Raw genomic sequence first — 13,921 nt, forward strand, 5'->3', positions numbered from 1 at the left:
CACCCTGTGACAGAAGCACACTGGCTGTGGCCCTGCTATCTGTACTGAAGGTGCCCTGTGTGGCCCTGCTATCTGTACTATAGATGTCCTGTGTGGCCCTGCTATCTGTACTGAAGTTGCCCTGTGTGGCCCTGCTATCTGTACTGAAGGTGCCCTGTGTGGCCCTGCTATATGTACTGAAGGTGCCCTGTGTGGCCCTGATATCTGTACTGAAGATGCCCTGTGTGGCCCTGCTGTCTGTACTGAAGGTGCCCTGTGTGGCCCTGCTATCCGTACTGAAGATGCCCTGTGTGGCCCTGCTATCCGTACTGAAGTTGCCCTGTGTGGCCCTGCTATCTGTACTGAAGGTGCCCTGTGTGGCCCTGCTATCTGTACTGAAGGTGCCCTGTGTGGCCCTGCTGTCTGTACTGAAGGTGCCCTGTGTGGCCCTGCTATCTGTACTGAAGTTGCCCTGTGTGGCCCTGCTATCTGTACTGAAGATGCCCTGTGTGGCCCTGCTATCTGTACTGAAGGTGCCCTGTGTGGCCCTGCTATCTGTACTGAAGGTGCCCTGTGTGGCCCTGCTATCTGTACTGATGGTGCCCTGTGTGGCCCTGCTATCTGTACTGAAGGTGCCCTGTGTGGCCCTTTATGACAGTGGCTCCCCTAATGATGCTGAAGGCAAGGACAAGCTTACGTACAATGAAGCTCACTGGTCTTTAATCTCAAGACCCTTGAAATGACTTCCATGTGGCTGAAGACCCCAATCCAACAAAGCTGCAGCATTTGTAAACCGTAATGGCATTATACCCTGGATCTATATAACACTAAACTAAAATATAAACACTAAAAGCTACAATATAATGAACAAGAACCAAGGATGCTGCTCTCGTTCCCCCAGAAGTCCCCAGACCACAGTCTGACAACCCCTGAGACCACTGATCATCACAAACGCTTAACCCCTTAAAAAATAAAATCAATAGCAGCCAAGTTTCATTTGGGCTGAAAGCTGTGGCGTTCTGCAGAAAGGACACCCGACAGGGCATCATCAAACCAGGCATCAGCGCAGACACGCAGACCGCACGGCCGCCAGCCGCACTCTCGCACAGCCGGGCCCAGCGCTGCGGGAAGGCTCGACGCCATCAGACCCGAGCTGCAGGTGATCACACAGCAAGCCGCTCTCCCTCACTCCGACATACCCCCGCCCCCAGAGAGAACCGCACACCCGCTACAGCGATGCCCTCCTTTTCTCCTCCGATTCGATGACCTCAGCTCTACCCCCCCCCCGCCCCTCTCTCTCCCCGTCTCTTGCGGGGTCCAGGGGACAGGCGGTGATGCGCGCAGGCCGTCTCTCTCGCGCCCGACTGCAATTCATCATCATTTTATCTGCGGCCGCTTTAATTGGATCCCATCAGGCTCTCCTGATACTCTCGCTCGCTGCTTAAAAACAGCTGCTGCTGAGATGGATGCAGAAGATTCCAGACAAGATTTTTTTTTCTCCACCCCCCTCCCCCACCTCCACACCTCCACCTCCTCCTGCGCTTCTTTCGTTTTTTCTGAAAGTGAGGGAAAGTGGGTGATGGAGGAGGCTGGCCATTTATCAGCGGGGAGGTAATGGTGTAGAGCCGCTCGCGATATTATCTGTCCCTTCTCATTCCGGACCCTTCCGCGGGTGCCGGGGGGCCGCGCCACGCCGCGCGCTACTGTACCCTCGCCCGCGAATGAAATTCGGCTCTCCGGCTGCGCGGCAGACCGCGGGGCCGACGTCCACCCCCTCCTGCTCCACCTCCTCCACCCCCCCCTCACCTCAACATGCTCAGCCAGGTTTGGCTCTGCACCCAGACAGAGCTGACCCCGTTTCTTTACTTCACAAACCACCACAGCTCTGTTCCAAACACAACAGTAATGGCCTATTACCAGAATTACAGGAATGCATTTACGCTCCATTAATGAAACTGCCAGGGTCCGGTCAGAGAGGCCATCCCCAAAACTTGTAGTTATGGTTAGTCTCGCCTGTCGGGCAACGCGACGCTGGCTCGGGTTGTTACGGCGACGCTCGACGTGCGGCAGAAGCCGCCACGGGGCTGTACTGCGCGGCGGGCTGTGGCCGAGCTAAACTAGCACGCTCTTCCTCTGCTCGCGCGCGGAGGGAAAGGAAGCTCCAGAATGGTACCCGGCGCGTTCCCAAACAGCGCCCTAATCCCCCCCCCCCGCCCCCCTGCAGCCCCTCGGAGCGGGACAACGCCGTCACAACATGCCATTGGGCTCCAGCGAACAGGCCTAATTACACAGCACCCTGGCAGGGGCAGAATTAAGCAGCCCTGTTGTCCCGTTCTAAACTGATCAAGCCACGGGGATTCACAGACTCTTTCTCCTCGTGTTGGTTCTTGATAACGATTTTGAGCTAGATGAGGGCTGGGCGATATATGATAATGATAATTATAACAGCAATAACAAGTATCGCCACTGAGCAGCCTATCAGCTCTTTTCACTGTTTTTATTTCATAACCACACCTGATACAGTGGTATCTGAAATGCTTCCAGGAAAATGCCTCGCTACTGGTATCTATTGAGTGTTCATACAACAGCCAATCAGCAAGGCCACGTAGCGTCTGTGTGATCATGTGATGCATTTGTTCAATCACATGGCCATGCTTCTGATTGGCGGTCATATCACCACCCTACAGATAGAAGTGATGTCATTTTCACCCCAGAAGAATTTCATAGGACCTCTGAAATCTGGAGGTTCACTTCCTCATCAGGTATGATTACAGAAAAAGACCAAAAGGAAGCTGGTGCATCTTACCCTGGTGATAATTCTTAATAATTGCAGTTACAATTTATCATCCAGTCCTACCAGGAGTGGCGGAGACTTGGGGCCTTGTGTAGGCTGGAAACTCAATTTAGTGCCCCACACAGTCAGAGTTCTTTAATTGAAGCACTGGCACTTCAAAGGCCTAGTTTCTGCCCTCATAAACAGAAACAGCAAAGGGTTTTTCTTAACAAAACTGTGTGGTGCGTCTCTCTTGATGGAATTGACGTGACCTGACTCACGCTAAGCTTCCACCGTCATTTCACACACACGTGCACGCGGCAGGCACACATTCACACACGCTCACACACACTCACACGCGTGCGTACACGGAGACGCACGTGTGCGCACACACACAGAAAAGCACAGCGAGGAGGCTCTTCAAACAGAGAGTGCAGTCCGCAGTGTAAACACACAGATGAACACAGCCCCTCAGACCCTGGAGACCGGACTGCTGAGCTAACACACAGAACAGAACAATACGCCGTCTGTGCGCTGGAGCTCAGGGTGGGCCAAAGTCAGGATTAACATCCTCTTGTTTAACCAATCGATTAGCAGGAACCCCCCCCCCGCCCTCTCCTTTCCTTCCTCCACACAAATTGGTCTTTTTCCACCCATTCTGTGTCAAAAATCCAATATCTATTAACCACTCATGATTTCCCTGTCTGCTGGATTCAGGAGTACATTCAGCATCTCAGATGAGCGGACAGCCATTTACATCATGCATTAGTAATGCGGGTGGGAGAGAGCCAAGTCAACTACCACTGAGGACCCCCCTTCAACAGCACACTGGCTAAGGACCCCTCAACACCACACTGGCTAAGGATCCCTCAACACCACGCTGGCTAAGGATCCCTCAACACCACACTGGCTAAGGATCCCTCAACACCACACTGGCTAAGGATCCCTCAACAGCACACTGGCTAAGGATCCCTCAACACCACACTGGCTAACGATCCCTCAACACCACACTGGCTAAGGATCCCTCAACACCACACTGGCTAAGGATCCCTTAACACCACACTGGCTAAGGATCCCTCAACACCACACTGGCTACGATCCTCAACACCATACTGGCTAAGATCTCAAACACATGAAGATCTAACACCACATGGCTAAGGATCTTAACACCAATGGCTAGGATCCTCAACACTGACCCAATTTTTTTTAAAATATATACATATATATGACTGTACTTAACAAACAACAACCTGACCAAATTCACTCCAAGAATGCCTCAGCATTCTACTGTTTGCACACTGGCTGGGAATCCCGCAACACTGGCCCTCAACAACATTAAAACAAATAACTATGACAGCATTTACCATACAACAACCTGACCAAATTCACTCCAAGAATGCCTCAGCATTCTACTGTTTTTCCTTAACATTTTGCCTGTGCTGCATCCTTTTTGTGCTGCGGTACAGCTGCTGGAACAGTGCTCCTCGGGCCAGATTACGGGGAGGATAAGGATTACACGTTTGCATTCGCATTTATTCATCTGTCCGGGAGCTTTTGGTCAGAGCAACGCATGAGGCAGCTACGGCTAACAATGATGAGCAAGTAATACATACAGATTATCATTATTCAAAATCACGTCCGTGCAGTGTGCTGTAAACGAACCTGGCTGACTTGAGCCGCCCAGAGCAGAATAAGGATTGGTGAGGCCAGCTCTCTAGTCCACACAAGTTTTGAAATTGGGGAACCCAACCGTGCCTGACCACTCACGGACCTGGGGGGTGTTTCACAAAGCAGGATAGCGGAGCTAGCCAGGATAACAGCGCTGGTCAAACCCCGCAACGGCCCTTTTTCACTTCAGCCCAGGCTTCACATTTCTGAGTTTTACTCAGTGCAGTCGTCCCGCTAACTCAGTAACCCTGCTGGGTGAAACAGGGCCCTGGTAAATTTGGGGCCGTTTGATGCTTCCCTATAATGTATACGGGAGCCAAAATGCGCAAGCTGTCCGGCGGGTCCTTTGGAGCACCACCACTTACTGCGCTCCCGGCTTCTGAAGTGCTAGCTGTCTGCTGTCTGGCAAGAGATTAACCAGACTCAGCAACCGCCACAGTTCAATAAACTCCTCATCTTCTGTTTCGGTCCAGCGAGTGTTTTCGGTTTTGGAGCTCACCTCTGAACATTTCATGTTCCACAGCTCTCCAGCTGCCGCGGATCTGAGGGGAAACGGCTCCCAGTAAAACAGCAGCTTGTTGTTGCCGTGGTTATTAAATAGTTTTAATTGGCTGTTGGTAGTTGCTCTCAGCTAGAAAAAAAACAACTCTGAACAGAAATCGGCTAACTCCTCTACTTTACGGTAGCTACTCGATTGCCGCTTCCAGCTGAAAGAACCTCAAGAAACCACTTGCCATCATGTGTCAAACTGTCAACATAATCACGGTGTTAAGCTGAGGTGCGGTTTGGGCAGGCATGTGTCACATTTCCCCAATAATGCTGGAAAACTCCCAGAGCAAAACAAACCGCTGAACTATAACTGCAGTGTGTCCTTGTCATCATATAATGTTTGGCTCCTACATATTTTCTTCTCTGAGGCACTGCTGTTGGGTGGTACACTAGACAGTATGGTGAATACAGTTTGCCAAAACAGAAAACTATTATTATTTTATACGACGGCAACAGTAGCAGAAACCTGGCTTGAATATGAAGCGCATGCGTCTACCAGGCATGTCTGTAGCCCTGAGGAGTTGCCCCAGTCTACCCAGCAGTGTAAATAACTCTTACCGTCCATATAATGCAAGACACGTCAGTGGCTCCACTTGAATTTAAATAGTGGCCAGAAAAACAGCGGTACATTGCATCTTCACTGAAACTCTAACTTCACTGAAACTCCAACAAAGATTCTTCGCCACAGCGACCGAGCGTTCCGGTTAAGACTGACTGCCGAAACCGTAAAACTAGCCGATAATACTGCCTCCTCCATGACTGATACGGGCTGGAGGACGCGCAGGGAGCCCGCGCCTCGCTTTTCTTTATTTGGAGCGGCTACAATGGCAAACAGTCAATAAAAGCTTCTTCAGCGAGACAGCGCTGTCCCCGTGTAATTAGCTTCCCCCCCCAGCCCCGGCTCGCGGTCCTGCCGTAGCCATCAATAAAGACCGCGGCCGACTGGCACCACGCCATCAGATATGCAGGCCGAGGCTCGGTAATGAGCGCGCGCCCCGCTAAGACGCATCGCGCCCCGGCCCCTTTTACCAGGGGGGGATAATTACACCGAGCGCTCGCTCAGGTCCGCCACGCATGGACGCCGCGCTCCGCGTACGGCTTCCGCTCGTACGCGTCTCTGGGAACGAGAGTTTCATCTGTACGGCGTGACGGGCGCGTGTTTGACAAACGGTCGACAGCGACGGCGTGAATCGTCTGACCGAACGGATAAAAAAAACAGGATTGAAAAAAGGGGGAGGGACCGAACGAGGCCGGAGTTTGGCCGACGAATCGCAGGCCCCACGGCAGCGAAGCAGCGAGGAGGGCCAACGGAGATGGAGAAGGTAAACGAAAACAGGAAAGGAACGACAGCAGGGGGGAGGGGTCAAGTCAAATCCATACTTGTCATTGTCAAGGAAGCACCACACAACGTGCAGGAACTTTCCCTGCCCTGGCTCCCCCCCCCCCCCCCCCACTCAAAGCAGAAGCGATCCATCACCTGCCCCCGGCCCTCAGAAGGCGCGGAGGCATAAACGGGATCAATCCCGCCACGGCTCGCCCCCGAGATCCAGGCCTGCCTTCCGCGTGTTCCACCTCAGTGGAGCACATCGACACGGTGCGGTGGGGCTGAGGTTCTGGAACTCCCCCCCCCCACCTCCCACCCCCCCGTGCTTCACTCTGCTGTCAGGAGGAGGAGGAGGAGGAGGAAGGAGCGGGGGACCCCTTGGGCTTGGGCCCTGCGGACAGCCCTTCAGAGCCCGGACCCGGAGCTCAGGGTAATCGTTCGTCCAACCGTAACAGGAGGGAGGCGGGGCTTGGGACGGCGGGACAGGTCTTGGCTGTGACAGAGGAGGGCGGGGCCGGGACAGGAGGGAGTCCGGGGGCTCGGCCAGGGCGATGCGGGGCTCCGGATAAATTAAAGGGAGAGAGAAAATGCCCTGGAATTCGACTTACACCCACGTGCCAAGCGCATGTTTGTGTTCCAGAGATGAAGAGGGATTTCGCCCGGGCTGGGATTGGCTGAATAAGGTGCTAAAGCAGCCCAAGCCGCTGGGGCGCTGGCCTTCTGGCACCGTCACGCCGAAGTCCTGCGGTTACTCAGGAAACGGCCGTGCTGGCCCGGGCATTCCTCACGTCCCGCGGCTCGCTGAGGCAGCAGAGCAGACGGGCTCGCACGGCGGCCATTTTATCCGTCTCGGCGGCGCTGCCTGGCTTTATCTGAGCAGACGCCGCGCTCCTGTCTCCCGCGCTGACGCATGAGGTGCGCTGCTCCCTTATCTCGCCCGCTTCCGCGCGCGCTATCTTGTTTGTCAGCCAGGACCGCGGCCCCGTGATGTATCGCGTTCCCGGGGCGAGGCCGAGCCCGCGGCGCCTCAGCCGACACCGCGGTGTCTCGCCCCGCGGAGGGGACGGCGAGGGAGGGACAGACGGACGGACCGATGGGCGGGGGGAGGGACAGAAGGAAGGACGGACGGACGGACCGATGGGCGGGGGGAGGGACAGAAGGAAGGACGGACAGACGGGCGGAGGGAGGGAGGTACAGACAGACAAAGGGAGGGAGGTACGGACGGACGGGCGGGCGGACGGACGGACGGGCGGAGGGAGGGAGGTACAGACGGATGGAGGGAGGGAGGTACAGACGGACGGACGGACGGACAGGAGGACGGGCGGGCGGGCGCTCACCGAGGTCTTCTGGCACTGGATGCTGGTGCTGTTGAAGCGCAGCGCGGTGACGCTGTGCACCGCGCCCTGGATGTGGAAGACGCACTCGTAGTTGCGCTGGCCCGACTGCGGCTGCGGAAGGTTCCGGGCCGAGAGCGTGATGGGCTTGGTCACGCCCACCGGGATGTAGATCTGCGTGGAGGGCAGGATCTGGGGGCAGTCCTGAGGGAGAGGAGAGGAAAAAGGAACACATCAGCGAAAAAGAACTGGATACATCTCATCATTACAGAAAGAGAGGTAGAGAGAGCAAGGGAGAACACAAGCCTACATACTGTCTTTGTATTACTAGCAGGTGAAATTTATGGAATGAATTGCCAACGGAGAGGGGGAGAGGGAGAAAAAAGATTCAGCAACGCTCATTAGCAGACCAATCACTGGATACAGAGAGAGAAATGAAATCAGGCCATTTAAAGCGCTTAGTGCAGTTTGGCAGGGCTGAGTACATTGTCATGCCAGTTGGACCGCACTGTGCCCCCCCCCCGGCGTCACGGAAGATTTTCGCGGGGCACAACAGCGCCACGCTCTCCCGCGCCCCCTCCCCGACCACAGGGCTAGGACGGCCCGTCGCCGCGGCCGGGGAACGAGGGAGCGGGCGGACGAGAGAAGGCGGGAGACGGGCCCGGTGCCACCCCCATTCGTCACGCACCTCGCCCCCTATGGTGACCTTTTTCCGGAGACCAATCTGTTACTGGGACAGACAGCTGGGCCTTTATCTGACCCGGCGTTGTTCAGTGAAGGTTGGGTCTCCCGCGGTCTACCTTCACACGGGTCTGCGTGCGGGAGACGGGGCTCCACAGACAGCTACCGATGGCCTCCGATTTAGGAAAAACTCACTGAAGATTTCAGCCACAACAAGGGTACCCAAGGCCAAACAGCACAGGGAGGGGGGTGGATAAACAGAGCCACACAGCTCAACACTCCCCACCTCAGCCCACAGCGCCCCCCCCCCCTCACCCTTGCAGACTGAAATAATCATGAAAACAAGAGGCACCCTCCTGACCAATGACACGTAAGAGATATGCTCAAATATGGTGGGACTAGGACTGATGTCACTAAACAAAATGCAGACAAAATGAGGCATCTCCACATCGATGGGAAGCAGAAGTCTACAGCGACAGGCTTTTTCGTTACAGCAACGTGGGTCTGGACTACACCGTAGATTCTCTATAGTAACCAGACGGTCAGCTCCTGCATTCCTTCCATCCTTGCCAACTTCCTTTCGAAAGAAGGATCCGGTTGCTAACAGGAGCTTCTGGGGCTATATCACAATTTCTGAATTTGTACGGAGAGGTGTTCCCAGGGAAGCCCATCCACTGCACACTGTACCGCTGCAGAGTATTGGGCTCGGCCAGAGAACTCACCTGCACCTCAACTCAACTGTTCTTTTGACACCTGAGATCACATCAGAAAAGCAGCAGTGCACGCTGGAAGAGCAACTTTTGAGTCACTGCGGGTTCCCTGACTGACGTGCTGTATCAGAATAACCGAACAAGCTTTGTTCTCTGAGCTCCCTGTGACATTGCGTCATTCCTTTGTGTTGCAAATGTGATCGCCATGGATCGGCCTCTCTATATTAATACATTTCTGACCTTCTTTCATCACTTCACAGCTGGAAAAAAATCATCGGTGGCAAAGGTGTCTACACTGATGTGCATCATCTGGCTCTTCTGTATGAAACACAGTCATTTACACGTATGAGTAATTTATCAAAATGTGACCCATGATTCAGGCAAAAAAAAAGAAGAAAAAAAAATAAATTCCCATGCCTTATGGACACATTTTCACAAAAGCACTCAAATAATGCACAAGTTTTTTTATTTATTGTTAACAAACAACATTACTTAAGTCTGAAACAGGCATCTTAATTAACGCAAAGACAACAGGACAGCATTCAAAATGACTTCATAAACACAGCCGAAATGATAGCATTCATATCCATTCATTTATATCCATTGTGTGTATGCTGTATAAAGCCATTTGTATTCATTCACAAAAATCTATAGCCACTTACTATGCTCCGGATATAAAATGTCATACAGCATATAAGGTATACATTTGTCATGCTCTATTAGATTTGTGATTATGGATGCTATTATGGAGTCTTTTGCGGTGCTTATGGTGACATTTATTATATTTAAGCACAGGTTCACATAATACCTGCTAGAGAAAAGTATAGCCTGTTTACATGGCTTATAGGAATTGTCACCCTTTTAATATTTATTGTACACACTTTCATACTGAAACGGAAAAGAACGGAAATATTCTTAATCAGTCAGCTAGGTAATTATACACCAATTATTAGCTGACATGCTTTGTTTGTGAGTTTTTTTTTTAATTTTCATTTATTTTTGTTGAAATGGTGTCGGAATAATGGCGAGTAATGAGCTGGTACTGAAAGTTGAAGATTGAGAAGAGGGGAAACATTAGACATAATGAAATCGAGCAATACCCATTCCGGCTGCCAGACTGCGGACTGAATGCTGATTAAGCCCGGTGAACAAACGATCACTTCCAGGGATTAGAAAGCAGATCCATTTACACCAACAATGATATAGGATTCGCAAACCCTCATATAACTGACAACAAAAAGTTAATTAATTGCCTTGAGCTTGTAATGAAGACAGGAATATGCTAATAAACAAAATGGCACAATACCAGCTTCAATAAACAGAAGGCCTAGTTGAGGTAGGCAACATAACCAACGGATAAGACGATGGATATCATATACATGCAGAGTACTTTCGATAACACGACTATGATGTGCAGTTATTTTTACCTGTGTGGCAACATTGTGTTAGATTCATACGTCTGAGAGGAACCTACACATCTGAGGCGTATGTGCCCAGGCGACATGCTCTACAACACCGGTGATATTTCTTCGAACCCCAGTCCCTTTATAGAAGGGAAGTGTGTGTTTGCCTGTAAATCTATTTGAATCAAGCTGGTATCAATTTTTTTGCGATCCTACTCGATAACAACGCGCTTCTGGAGTCGCCCGCATGGCGGCAGCTGACAGAGAACAGAGTCTTCCTCACGATTGGTCGTGAGGCAAGCGAGCGCGATGATGTAATGTACTTGTATCAATAACAGACACCTGTACCGCTCAAAATTCCCACTGGTGCCCCCCCCCCCCCATCTGTCTGTCTCAGTCGTGGGTGGGACGGCTGCACAGCAACCATACCCTGCCTTCAGGGTGGGCTCTGCACCACAGATGTTCTCTAGACTCACCAGGTGGTCAACTCGGTCTCTCCATGACTGAAGCTGTGTGTGTAGTGCTCATGAATATTAATGAAGGGGGGGTGGGGGCCGGGCAAGGACAATAGCGGTGCCAACGCATGTTCTCTCCTTGGGCACAGCTATTCATTAATATTCATGGCCTGTAATGCAGCACCAGAAAATCTGGCAATGATACCAACTGGATCCTATTATGGTAAGAAAACCGAGGACAGGAGGAACGCCGTGAGCTGACAATCTGGGTGCAATAGAGAATCTGTGTAATGTAATGCTCTCCATGTCCAGCCCGGGAAGCGTTTGTCTGCCTGTCTGGACGCTGCACACTCTTCAGGCCCTCATCTTGATACCATGTGCTGTTTTATCTGTAAGGTGGGAAGGAACACGGCTCTCTCTCTTCCTGCTCCTGGGACTGACCGCCCAGCACCACACCAGGCTCCGCCAGACACAAGACTTCTACTCCAGCCAGGAATGCGGGGGACTCTGCCAGACGTACTCCCCTTTCCAACCCTGCATAAGAAGGGAGGTCACACCTGTGGAGATGCCTCTGGAAACAGGAAGTGAAAACCCATCTGGGGAATGCGGGGTGCGGGGGCTCCGTTCTCTCGAGGTCAAATTCCAAAGAAGGACTTCCTTGTTTTTAAGCATAGTCGGGGCAAATTCTCCGCGGGGCCAATACCATCTATGCGAACCCCGTACCGCACCACCTGCCGGAACCACGTGGCCACTGGAAACAAAGGGAACAAAAGGAACTGGGACTCTGTGAAGGCCTGTGATCTCATCTCTCGTCAGCTCCGAAGGCACCATGGCAGGGGCAGGACCAACGGGTTCCGACAGGTGTCAAAACAGTCCAGGGCTTGTGTTTAAAAACTGCAGAGAACCATGAAACAGTATTTCATTCTTTTGAAGTTTCCAGCTCTGCTTTTGTTTCTTTTGAAAAAAAAGGGAGGGAAAGTCCATTGGAGGATTGGAAACTCGTGTTATTGCTTCCAGAATTCTCCAGGTGCAGTTAGCCTAGCTGCTGAGGGACGGCAGGGGCGAGGGCAAGTTCCTCACTGGTCTTTCTGATCATCCGCAGAAAGGTCAACGTGTTTTTCTGCCCACAATCCTCTGGGGGAGTCTTTGGAATGACACACTTTTAAAGGGGTGTGTTTATAACAGGAAATAAGCAGAGCCACTATGGCAGGAGGTAGACCACTTGAGCGACTGCACCTCAGGGAGAGGGAGTTCACACACTAATTACTCCAAAAATACTTTATAATTTTCTATCTGCCCAAAAAGTCATTATTTTGCAGTCATACATCCCCCCCAACAGCTGCAGTCAAAACAACAAGAAAATTCACACCTCTCGTCTAGTCACAAACAAGCTGGAAGAGAGACAGACTAAAAAGAGACGAACATGCTCCACTACAGCTAGTGGAACGGGTCCAACATCCCTCCTCTCAGCTCCCTGCTGCCTCAGCTCCATTTCACCATGTTTGTTTTATTCAAACGCTGCCTTCAGCTACACGCCCTCTGGCAGCAAATCGCAGCCGCTATTGTCCCTGAACAAGCAGAGGAGCATCATGGGATTTGGAGTCCTTCTACATCAAAAAATGATTCATCGTGAACAATGCGGCCCAGCCATTTTTTGAGAGCGTGTAGCCGCTTCCTGACTGCGTCGTGAGGAACAGCTGGCCCTTAGCATGCTAATAAGGCCCTCGCGCCGGCTCTCGCCCCGCTGCGGGGGAGCCCGCGGTGCCGCCGCTAGCCCGGCCCGGACGAGGAGCGACACGGCGACACGCTGCGGACAAATCATCCGCGGCGCGGCGAGAGGCTGGCCGGCGAAACGCGACCGCGGGGCGGCGGAGGACAAGGCCGCGGACGCGCTCACGCTGAGCGACAGCTGGCGCAGGTGGTCTCGTCCGCGCTGATGGTGGGGGGGAAGGGGGGGGGCGGCTATCAAGCGATGAGACTCCGGGACGAAGAAGGACGGCTAATTTGCGCAGAGGCCAGGGAGGGCACAAACGCGACCGCTCGTTTGGCTGCAGGGTCCGCTTTAGGACACACCCCCGTGAGGGGTGACTTTCCCGTCCCCATTTCCACTCGACAGGGACAGGGGTACTTTTTAGCCAGCTCAGAGGGACCTGAGAGCACTTTCATCAATGAGATGGCAGGGGGACAGAGCCAGGTCCATTTCCCTTAATTTACAACAAAATTAGATGCCAGTTATATTTCATTTTTTAAAAAAGTCTTTAATTTACATTGAGAAGCATGTGCCAAAAAAACTAAGGGGCTGGTGTTCCATTACCATAGACGTCCCTTTTGCCTTTTCCTCCGCACCCGCTCTCTCTATACGTCTTAGCTCCTATCTCGACCGAGCAATCAAGTGTCTATGGTGGGATCCGATAAGCCCAACGCGGAGGTGTGCAGGACGCCCAGCAACACGACTCGAGCCCCATTTACCAGAGAGAGCGAGATTGTGCCCGATAAGAATCAGGGAGCTATTTAAATAACAGGCCGGGACTGGCGGGCGTAAGCCGGGCGGCGGGGAGAGCTGTCGGGAGAGAACGCGCGCGGCGCATTAAGGATGCATAATGCATGGGCTGTCTGGAGCACCCCGGGTCTCCAGAGCTATCCATCCCTAATTCATGTAGCACCTGATAGGCTGAATTCAAACGGGGGAAAACACGCACGCAATAAAGAGTGAGGGAGCGGTTAATCTCCCATTCCAGCACAAACAGTGAAATCAACAGAAAAGAAACAAAATACAGCATCTTGATGGGATTGGCACTGCATAAGCAGGTAAGGCCTCTCTCTCTCTCTCTCTCTCTCTCTCTCGTTTATTTGGGGCATAGGTAATGTGCTATGTACAGTTCAAGATGATTTGCTGTGTCTTTCTTTTTGACTTTCCCTTTTTTTTGTTTGGGAGAGTTTGTTGATGTAATTTCATTTCTGAATGTATTTTATGTATGTATGCGAGTTGAATTGTACCTAAGGAAGACAATTTTAATTAAAATTTCAATTCAATTCTCCCTCTCT

At 52.2% G+C, this 13,921-nt stretch overlaps 1 protein-coding gene across 2 annotated transcripts in view; it reads right to left on the minus strand.

The window, feature by feature from the left end:
• The window catches only part of LOC135238318 (plexin-A1-like), a 231,062-nt gene that overhangs the window by 63,651 nt on the left and 153,490 nt on the right, over positions 1–13,921 (minus strand). For both annotated transcript variants that reach the window (XM_064306102.1, XM_064306101.1), the window contains exon 10: positions 7,631–7,831. In XM_064306102.1, coding sequence (XP_064162172.1) covers positions 7,631–7,831 — 201 coding nt within the window. The remainder of the gene's footprint in view (positions 1–7,630; positions 7,832–13,921) is intronic.

This window comes from Anguilla rostrata, chromosome 13, assembly GCF_018555375.3.
Source record: "Anguilla rostrata isolate EN2019 chromosome 13, ASM1855537v3, whole genome shotgun sequence".
Taxonomy (NCBI): domain Eukaryota; kingdom Metazoa; phylum Chordata; class Actinopteri; order Anguilliformes; family Anguillidae; genus Anguilla; species Anguilla rostrata.